Below are 21,658 nucleotides of genomic sequence, written 5' to 3'. Positions count from 1 at the left end.
CTAAAGTTAACAGCGTTATCAAAATGTCCAGTGTATATAAAGACTAAGCGGGTGGGGGGGGAGGCTGAGGGGGGAGCTGCACATTTAAGGTTTTTTACCTTCATCCATAGAATGTAAAAAAGAAAAACCTTCAGTCTTTTGAACCACTTTAATGCCTGTATTGTCACTGCCATCTGCTGGTCAAAATGCAATATAGTTTTCTCATTAAAGTGGAGTTCCACTCATCCTGTCAAAAAATAAAAGTCAGCAGCTACAAAAACTGTAGCTGCTGACTTTTAAAAAACAACCACTTACCTGTCCCTCGGTCCTGTGGTGTGTCCCCCGCAGCTCGTTTCACTGGCCATCCTGTATTACAGGAGGCCGGCATCTTCAGTGTGGACACCCGGCTGTGACTGCTTGCGGCTTCACAGCCGGGTACACACTGTGCATGAGCGAGTAGCGCTGCGCTTCTGGAATAACCCCGTCATCTTCTGGGACCTGTCCCGTGTCCCAAAAGACTACAGGGAGGGAGGGAGGACACCTTCCGTTTCCGATCGCCTCGGCCAGAAGTGGGAGTGGGTACCTGTCAAATTCGGGTACCCGCCCCCCAAAGCTGCCAATCCTTAATGGGGAGCGGGTGAGCAGTCCTTAAAGCGGAACTTTCCCTTTTGGGTGGAGCTCCGCTTTAAGGTATTTCTTAAAACTATATGGTGTTTTGGCCACTAGATGGTGCAGAAGATACAGGCAATAATCTCTCAGAAAAAATACAGGACACTTCATTCAACTTGTACAAATGCTTCTGACATTTGAGCAACAAATGTTTTATAACTAGACCCTGAAATGTCCCTTCCAGCAAAAGAAATTAAAAATAACCAGTGCAACGCACTGGGATTGGCACATGAGCGCCGTTTCTTCCTAACACACACCCATAATTGCTGGTAAGGGTTGCCACCTCATCCCTTTAAAACTGAACACATGAATTACACAGGTTCTTTGGCTAATTAAATGCAAATAAGCCACTAGTTGAGTTTAATTACCACATTAAAGCGGAGTTCCACTCACACTGTAAAAAAATAAAAGTCAGCAGCTACAAAAACTGTAGCTGCTGACTTTTAAAAAACAGCCACTTACCTGTCCCATGATCCCACGGTGTCCTCCCCGCAGCCCGTTTCATTGGCCGTCCTGTTTTCCAGGTGCCGGCATCTTTAGTGTGGGCACCCAGCTGTGACTGCTTGCGGCTTCACAGCCAGGTACCCACTGCGCATGCGCGAGTAGAATGGCCCCGTAGTCTTCTGGGACCTGTTACGTGTCCCAGAAGACTACGGGGAGGGAGGGGGGAGGACAACTTCTGCTTTCGATCACCTAGGCGATCACAGAGGAAGTGGGAGTGGGTACCTGTCAATTTTGGGTACCCGCCCCCCCCCCATGCTCCCCAAAGGCACCGCCCCCCCCCCCCATGCTCCCCAAAGGCACCAATCCTTTAAAGCGGAACTTCCCCTTTTGGGTGGAACTCTTTAATCAGCTCCAGAACCTGTGTAATTCATATGTGTTCGGTTTTAAAGGGATAAGATGGCAATCCTGCTGCTGGTATGGATGAAGTCCCACAGATACATGGATTTGTTGGCAGTCTCCCAGCACATTGGGAACCACATGGCATAGTTTATGGGTACCATTGATTTTAGTGGCTGTAAAGAGGCTGCAGGAAATCAGCAGCACATTGGGAACCACACGGCACAGTGTATGGGCACCATTGATTTTAGAGGCTGTAAAGAGGCTGCAGGAAATCAGCAACACATTGGGAACCACACGGCACAGTGTATGGGCACCATTGATTTTAGCGGATGTAAAGAGGCTGCAGGAAATCAGCAGCACTGAGATGCAACAATAAAAAGAAGGGGAAACATGTTCTATAGAAATATCATGTGTTCCTGATATATGGTGCAACATAAATGTCACCCCAGTCCAGTCTGCATCTACTGGATCACCAACAGTCTACTCAATAGGGCAGAACTACAAACATCTGACTACTAAGGACCTGATATAGCTTAGCCTGCCAGAGGTCATCCTATCCGGGTCCAGTCTTTATAAGAAACCTTCCAATCACATCCCTCCTAGAGCACCTCTCCATCCCTGCCCCTCCCATCGCAGAGCTCTTGCCTTGTATCGCCCAACTATAGGGCACACTGCCTCTTTGTTATTGGCGAGCTTCCACGTTTAGCTTGCACTGATTGGTCTTCTGTTATGACTCCTGCTTTCAGATTGGCTCTTTCTACATTCCGAGGCGTGTCTTTTCAGTTCACAGCTCGGATTCGATACCGAAGGTCATTTAGAGGGCGGGGCAAACCTGACGATGGCGGCCCTATTGGTGGAAACTTTGTAGGGAGGCGGGATGTCGCTGTAATCCGGAAGTGTTGTGTTGCTGATGTGGCCGGAGGAGGAGTCGCTACCGAGAGGTACGGGAGGATATCAGAGCCCACGGGAGAGTCGTGTGAGAGGACAGGCGGAGGGCCGAGAACGGTGAGCCGGGGGAGGTGAGGAAGAGTGCTGCACACGGTGGGCGGGGTTGTGTGTATTTACAGAGCTGGCAGCATGCTGAGCCCCCCTGGGTGTATATAATGTCCATGTTGTGTGGTCACAGCACTATAGTGTATACAGCACCTCCATCACTGACCGGGACAGCAATGCCTGTCACTTCCATCATACATGACATCAGACAACATGGAGAAGATCATGGGACCAGTGCAGGACTAGGGGCCCCGACTCTAGAGGGGCCCGTGGGAGTGCCAAGCAAGGTCTACACTCCAAATGATGACTGAGTCTCAGCTTTGCCAGTCTATAGACATTTGTTTAGTCGGTGATCAGCTGTACAGGCTCCTCTCCTCTACTGATTTCACTGCACACTGTGAGCTTCCCACAATGTGCATTAGAAGCTGCAGCAAGCAAGAGCCTCCTCATTTCCTGCCTGGATGACATCCAGCATCATCTAGCTCTTCCTCCCCAGCCTGGCACATTGGATTTCAGATCTTTCAATTACGTGTGGGTGTTGCCCAGGGTGGACAAATACAGCCTGCCTAGGAACGCCCACTCCTGCAGACTGACATCTGCCTATCAAGGCATTTTAATATTTGCATAACCCTTCCCAAGAGCCGGCCCACTGCTTGCATCAGGACTGGGACAAGTACCAAGTCTGAGGGTGCTGGGATGTTTTCTGCAAGCTGTATACAGAACCATTAGGACAACCTGGTAGCCCCAGGCTCCCCTAGAGCCACCATATTGATACTGGACTTATGCGGGGCATAGATGAGATGAAAATCGGCCGATTTTCGGATCGTTAGTGCGGTAATCGGTCAGCCGTTTTTTGTGATTTTGGACCTTTTAGATTATCGGTCCTGCTGGAAAATAATCGTCCAAATTTGTCGTACTGCCGATTTTTGCGGCAATGATGGACAAATTTGCCGATCTTTTTCCGATATTTAAAAATGCGCATGACCAGTGACATGAAAAAGGAAAAAAATAGAATATGAATGAAAAGAAGAAATAGAATATGAAGCAGAAATAGAATATGAAGAAGAAGAAAAAAAAAGAATTTCAGTCCGATATTATATTTGACATTTAAAAGTATAGCAACATTGTATCTATTTGTATCTGAATAAAAACATCTGTATCCAAAATGGATACAAATAGACACGATGTTGCAACTTTTTCTTCTTCTGCATATTCTATTTCTTCTTCTCCTTCGTATTCTATTTCTTCTACCTCTTCTCCTTCGTATTCTATTTCTTCTACTTCTTCTCCTTCGTATTCTATTTCTTCTTCTGCTTCTCCTTCGTATTCTATTTCTTCTTCTCCTTCGTATTCTATTTCTTCTTCTGCTTCTCCTTCGTATTCTATTTCTTCTTCTTCTTCTTCTCATTCTATTTCTTCTTCTACTTCTTCTTCTCCTTCGTGTTCTATTTCTTCTTCTACTTCTCCTTTCGTGTTCTATTTCTTCTTCTACTTCTCCTTCGTATTCTATTTCTTCTTCTACTTCTTCTTCTCCTTCGTATTCTATTTCTTCTTCTACTCCTTCTTCTCCTTCGTATTCTATTTCTTCTTCTACTTCTTCTCCTTCGTATTCTATTTCTTCTTCTCCTTCGTATTCTATTTCTTCTTCTACTTCTTCTTCTCCTTCGTATTCTACTTCTTCTTCTCCTTCGTATTCTACTTCTCCTTCGTATTCTACTTCTTCTGCTCCTTCGTATTCTATTTCTTCTTCTACTTCTTCTTATTCTATTTCTTCTTCTGCTTTTTCTTCTTTGTATTCTTCTTTTTCTTTGTATTCTTCTTTTTCTTTGTATTCTTCTTTTTCTTTGTATTCTTCTTTTTCTTTGTATTCTTCTTCCTCTTTGTATTCTTCTTCCTCTTTGTATTCTTCTTCCTCTTTGTATTCTTCTTCCTCTTTGTATTCTTCTTCCTCTTTGTATTCTTCTTCCTCTTTGTATTCTTCTTCCTCTTTGTATTCTTCTTCCTCTTTGTATTCTTCTTCCTCTTTGTATTCTTCTTCCTCTTTGTATTCTTCTTCCTCTTCGTATTCTCCTTCCTCTTCTTCGTATTCTCCTTCCTCTTCTTCGTATTCTCCTTCCTCTTCTTCGTATTCTCCTTCTGCATATTCTATTTCTTCTTCTTCTTCTGCATATATTCTATATAATTGCCAGCTGTAGACGGGCCGAAAATCAGCCGACCTTTTTTCACCAATAGTGGTAATGTCAGCTGATTGGAACGACCGATTTTTCATTTTTAAAAAAAGAAAGGTCCGGTTTTCTCCCCGTCTATGGCCTGCATTAGTGTGGACACCCACTCAACATGGTACAGAGTAGACCAGAGCTCCTGGAGTCAAGCAATCCGACAGCCTCAGCCTCCCAAGTAGCTGGGATTACAGATGCACACCACTGCACCTGGGTGGCTCTAGGGGAGCCTGGGGCTACCAGTTGTCCTAAGGAGTAGGGAACCAGCACAGGTCAGAAACAGAGCAGGTCAAAAACCCCATGCTGATCAGTAGTGGGATTGCACCTGTGAATAGCCAGTGTAGAGTAGCCTGGACAATACAATAAGACACAGACTACAAAGCCGGGTGCAGTGGTGTGCATCTGTAATCCCAGCTACTTGGGAGGCTGAGCCTATCAGATTGCTTGGGTCCAGGAGTTCTGCAGCATTCCCATTGAAGTCTATAGAACCAAAAACGCAACTTTTTGCATTTAAAAAATGTCCCTGACCCTTTCCAAAAAACGCACGGGGTGAAAATGTGGAGATGTGAACCTGACCCATAGGAAATCTTGTTAAATGGACTGTAGTGTGTTTCTGGAAAATGTTGCAGAAAACACTTAGGTGTGAACCTTGGGTTTAGAGGAGCATCAGACCTTGCCACTAATGTGAATGAGCTGTGAAAAAAGCAGTTTTGATTGTAGAGGATTAAGAGTTAAGATTGAAAGTAGCATACATAGATGATGCATATAAACACACTCACACTCGCACCTAATAAAATTGTTGCAATTGCAAATGTTTTGGCATTCTCATATTTATTTCTTTTGTTTGTATTGCTATGACACAAAGTGCAGAAACAAAACGCCAAATCTGACACATTCCACCCAAAACTTCAGAAATGGACTGAACAAAATTATTGGCACCCTCAATTTAATATTTGGTAGCACACCCCTTGGAAAAAGTAACTGAAATCAATCGCTTCCTGTAACCATCAATGAGTTTCTTACACCTCTCTAGAATTTTGGTCCACTCTTCTTTCACCAACTGCTCCAGGTCTCTCAGATTGGAAGGGCTCCTTTTCCCAACTGCTGTTGAGATGTCTCCACTGGTGCTCTATAGGATTGAGATCTGGACTCATTGCTGGCCTGTTCAGTACTCTCCAGCACTTTGTCTTAAACCATTTCTGGGTGCTTTTTGACATATGCTTTGGGTCATTGTCCTGCTGTCGAATCTATGACCTCTGACAGAGACCCAACATTCTGACACTGGGCCCTACATTGCACCCCAGAATTCTTTGGTAGTTTTCATATTTCATAATGCAATGCACACAGTCAAGACATCCAGTGCCTGAAACAGCAAAGCAACCCCAAAACATCAGTGACCCTCAACCATGTTTGACTGTAGGGACTGTATTCTTTTCTTTAAAGGTCTCATTGCTTTTTTTGAAAACAGTAGAAAGATGGGCTTTACCTTAAAGCTTTAATTTTGTTTAATCCGTCCACAGCACATACTCCCTAAAGGATTTTGGCTTCCTCTCAGGTAAGTTTTGGCAAGCTCCAATCTGGCTTTATGTTTCTGAGTTAGCAGTGAAGTCCTCCTGGGTCTCCTACCATAGCATCCCTTTTAATTCAGATTGCGACGTATAGTGCGAGCTGACACAGTTGTACCCTGTGCCTGAAGGTCAGCTTGAATTTGTCTGGAAGTTGATTGAGGTTCTTTGTCCACCATTCAAACAATCCTTCATTGCAATCTTTGATCAAGTTTTTCTCTTTTGTCATGTTCAGAGAGATTAGCTACAGTCCAATGGGCTGTAAACGTCTTGACAATGTTGTGCACAGTGGACACAGGAACACTAAGATCTGTTAGATGATACAGGTGGTTTAATTACAAATTACAGGAGAATCACAAACTTGCAATTATTTCTTACAATTTTGAGAAGTTGCCAATAATTTTGTCCAGTCTATTTTTGGGGTTTTGTGTGGAATGTGTGAGATTTGTTTGTTTTTTTGTTTCTCCCCTTTTTTGTGTCATACCAATACAAACAAAAGAAATAAACACGAGAACGCCTAAACATTTTTAATTGCAACAATTTTCTTGGCAAAGTGCTGCAATATCTGACATAAATGCAGGGGTGCCAATATCACCTCTGGGTACTGCCCTGTAGGGGGAGGTGGAGAGGTCAGGACTGAGGAAGATGCCTACCCCTTCCACTGCTCTGCACTTGCTGTCCTGATTGACCTCCCATTGTGCCTATGTACAGTTCGGTGGAACTGATCTGACAGCCTTTCTCAACCAGGATGTCTCGATACCCCTGACAAACATACACACACATTGGTAATGGGGAGGTAGTAACCAGGGAGGGCAAAATATAAGAAGAATAAACTTTAGCCTTAAACAATATGTAAACTCAACATTTCGTATTCCTGATATGTGTCTGCTATACCATGTACTTGTGTGAAAAAGTATCTTGTTGTCTTTGTTTTGCTTCCTTTGTGTGATATCCCTGGTGCTCCTGCCAGTCTCTCTGCTTTCCTATTATAAACTGACCACACTAGGCAGGAAAGCACACCATGGTCAGTTCTCTAGCTGTGCTGGGAACTCAGCCTGTTCTCCTCCAGTGATCAGACTTGCCTGACATGCCCCCCTTGCATAGCTGTTCACTGGGAAGATCAGTGTGCTGCTATTTCACCTCCCCTAGCTCTTATGCAGCTAAGAACAGGGGTTTGTGATCACTTACAAAGAAAAAAGAAAAGTAAGAAAGGGGTGGGGGGGTGTTTATAAAAAAAAATGTTTTATATACTTATACACAAATGTTTTGCATCTCATTTCGATTTTAAACTGAAAGGGTTGTTTTACAAGGGAGTGTTTAAAGCAGAATTAAAAGCAATACTTTTTGTTTTCCATTCTGGATAGGGTATTGAAGGGTTTTAACCCATATCAAGTTTTTTGCCTTCTGTGTCCCATTGGGGAGATTTCCCTTGACATCCTGTACCATAGCCAAAACAGGAAATGAGAAAATCCCTCCAAAGTGAGGGAATCCCTGGTTGTAAGCAAAAATTAGTGTCCCTATTAGAAGATTTCCCTTCTATTCTTGTTCTCCTGACAACCTAAAATTTGGGATTTTACTTTTAGGGCTCGTTCACACTTGGCTGTTTTACCAATGCTTGCTAAACGCCCCTTAGCCCCTATAGCGTTCGGCAAGTGTTGGTCCGGCGTTTGCGGAGCGTTTTTTAACGCTCCCCAAGCGCGGTTTAGCGTCTGTTGCTAGGCATTTGCCGGGCGTTAAAAACGACCCACAAACGCCTATAATGCAGTTTGAATGGTGTTATCGCTCCGCGACGCAACCGCACCGCAAACGCCGGCCATACACTAGAATAGAAGGCTTCAACGCCTCCTGACTCGACCAGAGGCGTCCGTTTTGCCACGACGCAAACGCTCCCGTTAGAACAGCATCATGTGCTGTAATGTGCAGAATTGGCAGAGGCGTTTGGGAAGTGGTAAAAACACTTCCCAAACGCCTCTCTGTCGCCTGCACTCAACGCTAGTGTGAACGTAGCCTTACTCTCAGTGATACCAGTATAATTTTATTTTTTGTTTTTACAGTATATTTGTTGATCGGGGGTGAAATCTCAGGCTCCTGCAGACTGTAAGTCTAGTTGTCTGCCTGGACCTCATGGGCATGCAGTTGCTGAATGGCAGGAAGCATCAATGAACTACTTAGAGCGCTCATCAGCACCCTGTTAGTTCATTGAGAAATAAAAGAGCTTGGCCACAATGGCTGATGGGAGTTGGAGTTCTTCCATTCACAGAATTCTGTGATTGAATGATGTGGCCAGGTGGGCAGAGCCCTGCATGGTTGCTTTTGAAAAAAAAAAATTGTTACAACAGGTGCAGGGAGAAGATCCCGGACCCGCTATCACATGGAGGGGAGATGCAGGGGCTGCTGCATCAGTAACATGTTACATGTTAGACCCTGAATACAGGTGTAACATGTTAAGAAAGGTGAACTTGGTCTTTAAGATCAAAGGAGTTTAGCTTTCATTGAGAAGTATTCCTTTTATGGCGGTTTTAAAAAGAAATAAAATTAGGTTTACACCCCGGTCACATCAAACCCGATTTTGAAATCGTGCGACTTACAGTGAAGTCGCTCAATTTCAAAATTGGGTGACCTGACGATTTTCCTTGCGATTTTCAAGACATCTGACACAGATGTCTATGCAAAGCGCAACAAAAGTAGTGCATGTACTATAGAAATCGGTGCAGCTCCGACCAAGTCGGAAACGCACCGGTAAAGACCGCTCTAATAGCGGACAATAGGGTGCGACTTGGCATACGATTTGCAAGTCGCCTGGCATGCAAATTGCATGCCAAATCGCACCCGATGTGACCGGGGGCTTAGGATCACTTTAAATGTGATACTGTTTTAAAATACCTTTTAGAGCTGTGTTTTTTTATGTTGAAAAAAGGCGGAACTTCATTTTTAATTTTTTTTTGAAGTGGGAATGTTTAAATCTCTGTTAGATCTTTTTTTTGCTGTTTTTGGCCCCACTGGAGTGGTTCATCAAACTTCCTTTCTCTGTGATGACTGCATCAACAGGACGGTAAATGTCCTCACTGGGGCCACAGATAAAAATGAGGTTTTAAACATCCCCCAATTTATGGAAAACTATGAAGACACCTGACTTGAGTTGCACTTCAATCAACTATGTATAAAAAGTCAGTGTTTTCCAAGTTACCCTATCTCAAGTACTTCCTTTTTGGACACGTTATTTACAAATAAGTATCCAACAAAGCATTGCATGATTAAACACCAGCAACGTCTCATAACAGGTTAAGTGTCGTACAAGAGGGGACACACAGAGTACCACAATATACAGAGTACAAGAGTACCAAATGAGTGTCATATACTGAATGTCAGTAAGGAAGGTGTTCTCAAATATGGTGAGGTCCAGCTAATGGCTATATTAAAGGGAGGAAAATAAAGCCACATTGGTCGTTGAGAAGAAAGCAGCTGTGGAAGCTGAGGTAGTAAGCAGAGATGTCTCCAAATTCCAGTACTGTTAGTTATCAGTCATCCCGGTAGTACATGCTCAGTTGGACACCTGATTGTCTAAGGAGGAGATGAGAGGGTCAAGAGAACAGGAAAAATGAGAGAATTCAGATTAGGACACGGGGAGAAGGGGAAGAAGGAGGGTGTGGGTGGAGTGTCATGCTGGAGAACGCACAGAAAAGGTAGAGGCTGAGAGAATTCAGTCCCCAGTGGGGACCTAAAGCCCCTTTCACATGGGTGGACTGGTCAGGTCTGCCTGTCTGTTTGTTTTGACGGACACAATGGGCCTCTCTATTGCCCGCTATGCAGTGGCAGATGTCAACAGATGTGTCCATCGACACCCGCCAGCATCCGATCTGATCCTGTCCACTAAAAATACACAGGTGGTCCATTTCCATCTGACCGCTCTATAGAGGTGAGCAGGCTGTGTCCGTTCTGCATAAGTGGAGTCGACATGGACCTGTCATCTGTCTGTTCAGTGGGGATCAATGGACAGATTCCCTGCTGAGCAGGCGGATCCGTTGCCGGAGTCCATCCCATGTGAATGGGGTCTTATAGTGTGCTGTGCATACATGTTTTTCAAATAATTAGCGTTGATTAAATAATTGAAAATGCTTTCCTTTTTGTATATTGTTATATTGTTTATCATTTGCCAGAATGTTATTCTGATAAAGGATTTAGACAGCTGGCTATTCCTATGGACCTATTAGATGTAGCCCCATGGGATACACCTGTCACTAGTTTAAAACCTGTGACTAGAGTATTATTTCTCAAATTCTGGTCCTTGGGGGACAACTGACAAGTCCTAGCAGGTCCTATGTATGAAGTATCTAAAAGAAGACCAGATTTTGTTTTCTTCCAGGCAGTCAGTCAGCTTCTTAATTTTTTTTTCTGTTTCAATCATTTTTATTCACATTTTGAACTGTAAGACAGTGATACCTTCATTTCTATTCTAACTTGGTGTAGTGGCAAGAAATGGAGAAGCTGATGACTTAGCAGGAGAAGAATCCAAAGGATATACTATGGGGTTGATTTACTAAAACTGGAGAGTGCAAAATCTACTGGAGCCGTGCATTGGGGCCTATCAGCTTATAACTTCAACTTTGATATAACCTGAAAGTCGATTGGTTTCTATGCAGAGCTGCACCAGATTTTGCTCACTCCAGTTTTAGTAAATCAACCACTACAAGTCTTGCCAATGTATCTACAAGAGCCGGGAAAGTACTCAGTGGTTGCTGTTGCTCTATGGTACTGTCGCTTTCTTGCCATAAATATTGCACTTCACATTACCACTTGTATTGTTCTGCATTTTGCTAGCTCTTGTTATCTGCACTAAGATACATCATTAACCAAACAAGCTATACTTTGACTGAAAACATTTTAATCCATGTTTTCAGGAGTAGCCTTGCACTTTCTATTTCCTTTACTATAAAGTTGTAAGTGTGCTATTCTGATATACCTGTTTTTGCATTGAGTTGACAATCTGCTTCTTTGATGCTTACTTTTTCAGGCCAGATTCTGCTCGGAATGTTCAGTCGTCTTTCTGGCCTTGCTAACACAGTCCTACATGAACTGTCTGGAGATGGAGAAGGATCTGAAAATGTACAGGAGTCTGTGAGTAATGCCCTTATTTATAGTCTTGCGGATGATGAATAAAGCCTAGGTCAGTCATGCAGAAATTGACTCACGGCCTATTCACACTTTAGCTTTTCTGTTTGGTGCATTAATGCACAAGCATTAACCTGCATAATGAATAAGCTGGCAACGCATCACTAGGGATGAAAATGAGGTACATGACCCTTTTTGAAAAAAAGCAGAGCGCTACAACACATTTCATATGCACTGTGATACATTGCAGTATATTGGACTGTATTGTACAATGCTTTGGAGTGTATTTGACAATGAATAGCAATTCATTGCACATGGAGTGCCGTTGATGCATGCATTTTAGCAGTGTTGCCACAGATCACAAGTGTGAATAGGCCTTCAAACTATAATATGTGTTTCTCACAGTTTGTCCTGGGCAGTAACTATTTTAGATACTGTGGATATCTAAAACATGTATGCTAACGTCCCTTACCAGGATGTTTTAGTTGTACTTTTGTACCTTTTTGAATCAAAGACAGCCTGATTTGCTTACATTATACCCAGTCATGACCATTAAAAAAGCCATAACAAAATGAAGGAAAGCACTGCTTTCATTAACTAGGAAAAATGTCTAATGTATGGAATGTTTCTGCCATTTTTCCATAGGAGGTGCCCATTGAAATAATTTGTCATAGAAATAGGGCTTTCTTGTTGTATATGATTCTATAAATCCAGGTTAGCTAGTTATGTCCAGAGTCACTTTTAATCTTAGTGTTTTGGATGTAAAAGGTAATTTTGTAGCTTATCGATAGTGCTAGTTTCAAAATCATCTTTAAACGCTTTCCATTTTTCTTGGTTTATAAAGCAGATCTGTAATGACATAGTTAAGACACTTCTCCTTTTTTTTTTTTTTTTTTTAGTCAGTTACATATTAAAGTGGTATTATGCCAAAACCAAAAATGTATTATATTGCAGCTTACCAATCGTAAGATGTGGTGGTGGCATTTTTCTTTTTTTAGGATTTTTTTCACCTGGTCATCTGGCCAGTAAAACCCCTCCTGTATTAAAATCCCAAAGCCAAAATACTTTGAACCAGAAATGACTGAGCCATAGACAGGACCACCAGATAATGAAGAACATCTCTTGTCTGGAAGGCACCAGGTAGCACTTGGTTAACACATTATACGCCTACTCAATGGTGGTGACATTAACAGTGCAAGCAGCAATAGTATTCCAAATATCTTGCCAATCTTTTTCAGATTTAATGGCTTTTAGATCATCTTCCCATTTTGCTACATACTGTAGTTGTGCATAGAAGATGCGGGTAGTCTACTAAGGTGGGAGTTCACTATGGAGATTAATTAGGGCTCCTATGTAATCTATCGCTGTCTAGATCAGAAGATCAGGGGTTTTCACACTTTTCCCAGTGAGGCTTCACCATAGTAAATGTCAAACCCAAGACTAAAATATTGCTCAATTTTATTGTAGAATACAGATCTGCAACAGTAAGATAAAAATAATATACTTTAAAATGTAAAAGTATCTTGTCGATTTTGCACCCCTCAGATTCCCCCTATGCATTTGGTGGCTTGCAGTCTTTACCACACCCGTGATAAAAGCCCCCTTCACCAGGGGTTTAGATAATTTTTAAGTTTTGTGGACAGAGATTTTTGACAGGCAAAAACAATGCCCCCCATCCTTTCCATTGGCAGCGGCCAACAAAAATGCCCGTCTTCAATACCCAGCTTTTTTTCAATATGTAGAGTGCTTATAAGGAATACAGGTAGGATTACAATATTTTTTAATATTTTATTTATTTCAGGTACTTCTATAGCTCTGTCATTTTGCTTGGCGCTTTGCATATATATTGTACATTCATATCAGTCCCTAACCCTTAAGGGGCGTACAATCTAAGATCCCTAACTTACATTCATACGTACACATACTAGGGACAATTTAGACAGGAGCCAATTCACTTACCAGCATGTCTTTGGAGTGTGGGAGGAAACTGGAATACCCTGAGGAAACCCACACAGGCACAGGGAGAACATCCAAACTCTAGGCACGTGGTGCCGTGGCTGGGATTCGAACCAACGACCGTAGTACTGCCAGGTGGAAGTGCTAACAATTTAGCCACTGTGCTGCCCAATAAAATGGAAAAATATAAACATGTATATTCCTAGATAACAATATAGAGTGCTGTGTATGCACTCTTGCAATGACCAATGCTTTGTCCACGTACTTCTCCACTGCCTGATGCCGCATCTGTTCACTGTGCATTTCTTCATATATTTTTATTCATCCTGTTAAATTTAAAAGACACCCTTTTGCTGGTAAATATTAAATGCAAAACAACACCAAAGATATCAGGTAGAACTGATAGCCTGAAAAATCATTCCATGGATTAAAGCTATCCTCTGTTTAAATGTAATTCTGACGTATCACAAGCTCTATTGGGATTAGGAGGATATCCACACACTACAACTGACTTATTGGTGCATATAAAAGTTCCTTGCTATTTTTTTCAATGTTAAAGGATAAATTCACCTTTTGGGAACATGTTCCACCTATTTTTAGGGTAGAACATGTAACATGTTCCCATAGGTGCAGCCGCGCCCGCCGACTGCCCCGTAGAGGTTTCCCTGTACTATCTGTCAGATGTGAAAACAACGTGGCCCGTGCAGGGCTCCACCCACACGGCCACGTCAATCATTCACAGACTTCCGTGAATGAACTGCAAGTCACGACAGCCTTAGAGGCTATGGGCTTGTAGTTTTCAAAGAACTACCACAGCGCTGTGGAGCACGGTGGTAGTTCATTGAAGATTCCTGTCAGAATATCTGCTTGGCCGCAGATATTTTGAAAGGTCTACAGGAGACCTGCATGGAATCAGCGATCTACTGATCACTGGTACAATGTTTTCCAGGCTCCTGTAGACAAAAATAATTAATGCACATTTTTTTTTCTAGCTGCAAAAAAATGTGCATTTATTATTTTTGTCCAAATTTGAACTTATCCTTTGAACTCATTGAGCAACATGGTAGCAAGAGAAGTAGACTCTGACAAGGAGTGTATGCGTTCTTATCACAAGCTACCATAAAAAGATAATGGATATCCAAGGTTAGACATCCCATACCTGTACCGTACATGAAAATGTTTTCATGTCAATAATTGACAAAATTTAGTGACAACTTTTATTATGTATATTAACAGCTAATCACGCCTTGTTACTATATGTATACAGTAGTAATAGGTATTCTGACAGTCGGAGGTGTTTAATAAATAAATAAAAAAAAATATTTAAAAAAAAAAATACAGTGTATGTTGTGCTTTGAACTTTTTTTCTTTCACACTTTGCAGAGATGGCTGAACCAGTCACATCGATTCCTGTGTTTCAAGTTCACAGCTTGGTTTTCAGTAATCCCTCTGCTTTTTACATTATACAGCAGTGGTACATTTTTGTTTATTAATTTCCTAACATTAGGAATAAGAAAGTAATAGCCATATCTGAGCTGTGTGTTCTGGAAATGCTGGCCTGGGAAGAGAGTCCTGGGTGTCTCAGTGACAGAAGTTTTACTTTTTACAGGACTCAGTGGCAGAATCTGGTACAGTGGAGAAAATGTCAGAGGACCAGGTGGAAACATTGGCTCACTATGAGCAATTGGTGATTCAGCTGAAAGAGCTTATACAGCAAAAGGATGCAGAGATCCAGCAAAAGGATACCGATCTTCAGCGGAAGGAAACACAACTTAAGGTACAAGAGTTTGCATCACTGAACAATAGATTTAAAAGGAATACAGTATCTCACAGAAGTAAGTACACCCCTCACATTTTTGTAAATATTTTATTATATCTTTTCATGTGAGAACACTGAATAAATTACACTTTGCTACAATGTGACGTAGTGAGTGTACAGTTTGTATAACAGTGTAAATTTACTGTCCCCTCAAAATAACTCAACACACAGCCTTTAATGTCTAAACCACTAGCTACAAAAGTGAGTACACCCCTAAGTGAAAATGTCCAAATTGGGCCCAATTAGCCATTTTCCCTCCATGGTGTCATGTGACTTGTTAGTGTTACAAGGTGTCAGGTGTGAATTGGGAGCAGGTGTGTTAAATTTGGTGTTATCACTCTCACTCTCTCTCTCATACTGGTCACTGGAAGTTCAACATGGCACCTCATAGCAAAGAACTCTGAGGATCTGAAAAAAGAATTGTTGCTCTACATAAAGATGGCCTAGGCTATAAGAAGATTGCCATGACCCTGAAACTGAGCTGCAGCACGGTGGCTAAGACCATACAGCGGTTAACAGGACAGATTCCACTCAGAACAGGCCTGGCCATGGTCGACCAAAGAAGTTGAGTGCACGTGCTCAGCGTCATATCCAGAGGTTGTCTTTTGGAAATAGACGTATGAGTGCTGCCAGCATTGCTGCAGAGGTTGAAGTGGTGGGGGGGTCAGCCTGTCAATGCTCAGACCATACGCTGCACACTGCATCAAATTTGTCTGCATGGCTGTCGTTTCAGAAAGAAGCTTCTTCTAAAGATGATGCAAAAGAAAGCCCACAAACAGTTTGCTGAAGACAAGCAGACTAAGGACATGGGTTGCTGGAACCATGTCCTGTGGTCTGATGAGACCAAAATAATCTTATTTGGTTCAGATGGTGTCAAGCGTGTGTGGTGGCAACCAGGTGAGGAGTACAAGGACAAGTGTGTCTTGCCTACAGTCAAGCCTGGTGGTGGGAGCTGCATGAGCTTTCATGGTCTGGGGCTGCATGAGTGCTGCCGGCACTGGGGAGCTACAGTTCATTGAGGGAACCATGAATGTCAACATGTACTGTGACATACTGAAGCAGAGCTTGATCCCCTCCGTTCGGAGACTGGGCTGCAAGGCAGTATTCCAACATAACGACCCCAAACACACCTCCAAGATTACCACTGCCTTGCTAAGGAAGCTGAGGGTAAAGGTGATGGACTTGCCAAGCATGTCTCCAGACCTAAACCCTATTGAGCATCTGTGGGGTATCCTCAAACGGAAGGTGGAGGAGCGCAAGGTCTCTAACATCTACCAGCTCTGTGATGTCGTCATGGAGGAGTGGAAGAGGACTCCAGTGGCAACCTGTGAAGCTCTGGTGAACTTCATGTCCAAGAGGGTTAAGGCAGTGCTGGAAAATAATGGTGGCCACACAAGATATTGACACTTTGGGCCCAATTTGGACATTATCACTTAGGGGTGTACTCACTTTTGTTGCCAGCGGTTTAGACATTTATGGCTGTGTGTTGAGTTATTTTGAGGGGACAGAAAATTTACACTGTTATACAAGCTGAACACTCACTAATTTACATTGTAGCAAAGTGTCATTTCTTTAGTGTTGTCACATGAAAAGATAGAATAAAATATTTACAAAAATGTGAGGGTGTACTCACTTCTGTAAGATACTGTATATAGTTACTTAAAGTAACGTTAATGTTAAAATTTAAAAAAGCAGTCCCTGCCAGTGCTGTAGGCTCCTCCTCTCCTTCGGGTGTCTCTTGTTGCCTGATGGTAAGGAGGCACATGTTCATGCGCTCTTCCATTGCGCTGACCAGTGTGTGTCCATAGACACCCACATCACCAGAGAGCCACACCCCCTCCTCATTAGTGTTTGACTGACAGCTGCAGGAGCCTATGGCCCTGCTGCCCTCAGTTTCTTTTGTAAGAAAACAGGAAGTGAAGCTGATTGCAGGATAGGTAGTAAGGTGTTCTTTTGTACCATAGTGCAGAGAATGCATTAAGTTAAAAAAAAATGTTTAGACTTTAAGGTAGTATGCATGTAAACATAACCCTGTTATTTTATCTTTTTTTATGCTGTACTATTGCTAACTGTAAATATTGTTTCCCTTACATTAGGTTATAAAAGACAAGAAATATAAAAACCAGAACAATTATACCCCCAAAAAAACCCCTTTTTGGAAAGTAGACACCCAAAGGTGATCTAATTTTTTCCCTTTATTTTTTTTTTTTTTTTGCGTGCGCTATACTCGTGTTTACGCAACCCATGCACAGCTATTCATTGTCAAAGGATGACTTTACGTCTTTCCACATGGGGGAAGTATACCAGAATTTATATTGCATGGCTGTAGACATCTATGTGCAAGTGGCCTGAAATGTTTATATGTAAAACAATGTTTTTCGATCTGTTTTTACTGCATATACAATAAAAGTTCAACAGTTTAAAAAATTATCTAAAACAAATTTAGAAAAATAAACAGTATCATTTTTTTTTCTTCTTTTCTTTACAGTATTTAAAATCCACCAGTATGCCTACTATTTCATCAAGCACCTAATATAGACACATTAAAGGTGTGCAAATACAGTGACTTTGTTTGCACAAACTTCTAAGCAGCTATATTTTACTTCACACTTTGCAGTTTTTTTTCCATCATATCCTCTTGCATTGTTTGCATATCCTGGAAAGCATTGCTTTCTGTGATGTGTATGGTAGTCAACAGAACTAATGTTCCCAGTGGAAGATTTCCCATCTAATCTCCCAAACACCAACACTGAAAAAAGTACAAACAACAATCCAAAGATGCCAAAGTACCCCAAGGGTTTTATTCAAATGATTGTACCCATATACCCTAACCCCAGAATAAAATCATCAAAGTTAAAATAGATCAATCGTATCACCTGGAACCTGCGACCTGCATTTTGAGGTGTTGTTAAACTTTTATTGACACCTGCTGCAGATTGCAGAAGTAGTGCATTTTGCATGCGGGTTGAATTGCACAGGGACGCACAGCACGATTCAGATGTGGGCATGCTGTGAACCAGTCGTTAATCCATTTATGATGCGTTTTGCATTTTGGGAGGTGCCTGTTGTCTTACGGGAGAAACCAGCAAAAATGCAGTAGAAATGCATCAAAAACGCAAACACTGTTGTGTTTTTTTTTTTTTAATGCATTTCCACTGCCTTTTCATTGAAGTCTATGGAACCAAAAATGCAACCTGCTGTCGCAACCTGACCCTTTTTACAAAAACGCACCGGTGGAAAACACATAGATGTGAACGTGACCCATAGGATACCATGTTAAATGAACTATAGTGCGTTTCTGCAAAACTGAAAATGCCCTGAAAAATGCCATAGGTGTGAACCTGGGTCTAAAGAGATGCTGTCAAATTTATCTTTGGCTGCATGTCTTCGCTAAGTTTTTAAATACATTTTTACAAGACATTTCCCCACTCAAATCAACATTTTTAAGTAGGTTTATGATTTTGTGTTCATAGCAGTCTTGGGCCTCAGGATGGACACCTCTGTTCTAGGAAATCAACTGGTGGGGCAAAGTGTATATATAATACTGCAATTTTTTTGGACATTTTCTATACAAACGTTTTATACCGTTTCAGCAATTTGCAGCCAAATAATGCAGTACATACTGGTATAAGGAGTAGTCATAAAGTAGATCCATACAGAGTACAGCAAACAGAAAGTAGTTGGCTGGGTGCAACAGTGCTATGAGGTAAGATATAAGTGTACCACTTCAAAAGAAAACATAAACATTAAACAAAGAAAGATAAAATCTTAGCTCTGAAGGTTACTTGAGGAATAGGTTTCCAAAGTATGGGTAATCCAAAAGTTACAAAAGGGGATATAACCTTGGAGGCTGCTGGCAAAAGAGAGGGTATAGAGTGTGGAGAAAGAAAGAGACACAGAGGAACGTGTTAGAACAAACACAAAAGAAAAGAGTTACTAGAATTAGATGAAGGGGAGGAGGAGTCCCAGGGGGTTGAAAGAGGAATTTAATTAAAATGTAAGTCTTGAATCTAGATATGCCAACATGTGATATCCAGAGTAGACAGTTTTAGGGCATTTTCATCTGCATTTTTCAGTTTTACAGTAGTGGTAATTATGTTCCAACACTTACGGACAATGAAAAGTCTGCATCTATGATATTATGGATGTGCATGCATCCTTGAAGCTGTATGTAAATCTGACAATCCAACTGTCGGCTGTTAGATGGAAGGAATCAGGTGGCTGTACACACCAACCTGAACAGTTGTTCCTCCCATCCCGCCAGTTTTCTGATCTTTCCTACCTAGTATGATCCTGGAAGCGACATGTAAAAAGCAATTTCTAGTTTCTGCTGTCACTTTGCTCCATTAACGTCAAAGGAGGGAAGCTGTTACACTAAAATTGTATCAAATAGGGGACTTTGTGCCTGCTATGTGATAAGAAAGGTTAGTGGAAAAAAAATAAAGTTATACCAAGGCACTTAAGCCCCCCACCTGGAATGTATACAAGGCTTTGTTTCCCAAAGATTACATTTTGGCTCTCCAGACACTAAGCCACAACCCAGCTAAACGCCGGAACTTCTTCAGGCAGTTGAGGTTCTGCCATTGACAGCTGAATGATTGTGGAAGGACTTTGGGCTTGTTTAGATGTGCTTTGAAGCTTTGAAATTGTAGATGCCATGTACGCCCTTCAACCCACCTATAGCATTAGGATTCTATTTTTGACACATTTGCGCACATAACATTGCAAGTACCTTAGCTTTAAGGTCACCATACACTGTACAAAGATTACTCAGTCACATTATGTAACATCAATTTTAGATTTACCAAAAGTGTAACGTGTGCACCATCCTAATCAGGCAGGCCCTTGCACTACATCAGGGGTAGGTAACCTTAAAGAGGTGGTGATATACCTGAACAGCATGGGAGAATTCAAAGATCACCAGCCACAGTGGCACAGTGTTTCCTCCTCATACCTGATTTAAACCTCTAATTGCTACCATGTTGCAATGTTGTGCATTGCACAGCAATCATGGGTTTGAATCAGGTGGTGAGGAGGCAACATATCGCCTCCTCTCCACATTCTAAACACACTCGGATCGCTTCTCAGAGGAGCAGCAGTGTCTCCTGCACTTGTAAATGAGCCCTTAGTTAGCGGCGCCCTTACGGCTCGTTCACATGTAAAGTCGGGCGTGCTAAAACCTTGCGATTGAGTTGCGGTTTTTTCACCCCCTACCCTCTTTAGTTGCTGAGGCAGCAGCCAAAGGTGTACACATGCCGCAGCAGGAATTAAACCCCCTGTTGCTTTTGGTGGGTGCTAGCACCTGCCAATCGCGACCCATTCAAGTATATGGGGCCACTCTGCAAGCGCCCATAACTGTATGCTTCTGCGGGGTCCAAGGGGTTAAAGCAGGTGGTGAGAACACAAAACAATGCTGCCTGCTTTAACCGCTTGTTTGCTGTACTGCCCAATGTTGGAGGGCACTTGCAGAGCGGCCTCATTCACTTGAATGGGTCATGCTTGGCAGGTGCTATACCCACCAATCATGATGGCATATAACTCTTACTTTTGGCTGATACATCACTGACCACTCTAGCTAAAGGGGGTGCTATTGAGGTGGAGGTGGTAAAAACACATCTTAACTATGGGGTTTAAATACCAGCGCAGTACATCTGTGACTTTCCTGGGTAAGCAAGCTTCATTTTGCCTTAGATTTCTATTCTATCATGCAGGAGTTTTGGTGCGCTTTCAGAAAGTGTGCCAAACCACAGGATATAATAGAAGTTTATGGCTAAGCACAGGAAAGCTGCATGAACATTTAACTGCATCCGCGGTGTGTGTAAACTGCAGCACATCCATGTGAAAGCAGCACTATACTATTATGCCCCGTGTATCGCTTCACCCTGACCTGAAGATCTCTTCTTTCCTGCTGCTGGCACCACTCTGGAGACCGCAAGCCAGGATAAGAGGTGAAGTGCAATTGGTATCACTCCACATGGGACAGGATCCAGCACTACAGAGGAGGCATCAGCTTATGCAGCTCTTGCTCCCTACTACAGCTCTAACTAGTCCCTCTGCATTTCACTCTGATGCTCTGGGATGGCGGGTCAGCAAGCCCAGACTTTGTCCTACCAGTCATCTGGCTGCAATCTACTGGTTGCTGACCCCCACACTACATAGTTGTTGGATCCACCTGATCTTGATCTGACAGGTTTGTTTTAACTACTGTATTAACTATGGTTTATTTTTTTTTATATTTTTTTTTTAAATATATTTTTGAGTAGACCGTATTTAAATTATAAACAATGTTTCATGTTTGCTCCTAATGTGTTTCAGTTGGAAAAGGAAGCTTCTGATGCAAAAATTTCCAAATTAAAACTTCAAGCAAAAGCCAAACTGAACACCCTAAACAAACAGATAGAGGAGCTCAAGAAAACAGCGACTAGCCAGGTAGGCTTTTGTCCGCTACAGTTTCACCTGCATGAGCAGACCTGCAAAGTATAAATGTAGTGCAGTATTTTTTTTTT

General features: G+C 42.2%; 1 protein-coding gene across 2 annotated transcripts in view; it reads left to right on the top strand.

Annotated features, from left to right (window-relative positions):
• The first annotated feature begins 2,369 nt into the window (after nt 1–2,369).
• The window catches only part of GOLGB1 (golgin B1), a 58,486-nt gene continuing 39,197 nt past the window's right edge, over nt 2,370–21,658 (top strand). Inside the window, exons 1-4 of one of the 2 annotated variants that reach the window (XM_089655318.1) lie at nt 2,370–2,496; nt 11,280–11,383; nt 14,943–15,110; nt 21,468–21,581. In XM_089655318.1, the coding sequence (XP_089511444.1) occupies nt 11,297–11,383; nt 14,943–15,110; nt 21,468–21,581 (369 nt within the window). In that variant the 5' untranslated portion in view covers nt 2,370–2,496; nt 11,280–11,296. Of the gene's footprint in view, nt 2,511–11,279; nt 11,384–14,942; nt 15,111–21,467; nt 21,582–21,658 lie in introns of both variants that reach the window. The other variant, XM_089655319.1, reaches the window with a different exon arrangement.

This window comes from Staurois parvus, unplaced genomic scaffold, assembly GCF_062004578.1.
Source record: "Staurois parvus isolate SC_StPar_1 unplaced genomic scaffold, SC_StPar_1.0 ptg000832l, whole genome shotgun sequence".
Lineage (NCBI taxonomy): Eukaryota > Metazoa > Chordata > Amphibia > Anura > Ranidae > Staurois > Staurois parvus.
This window is presented reverse-complemented; position numbering and strand designations above follow the sequence as displayed.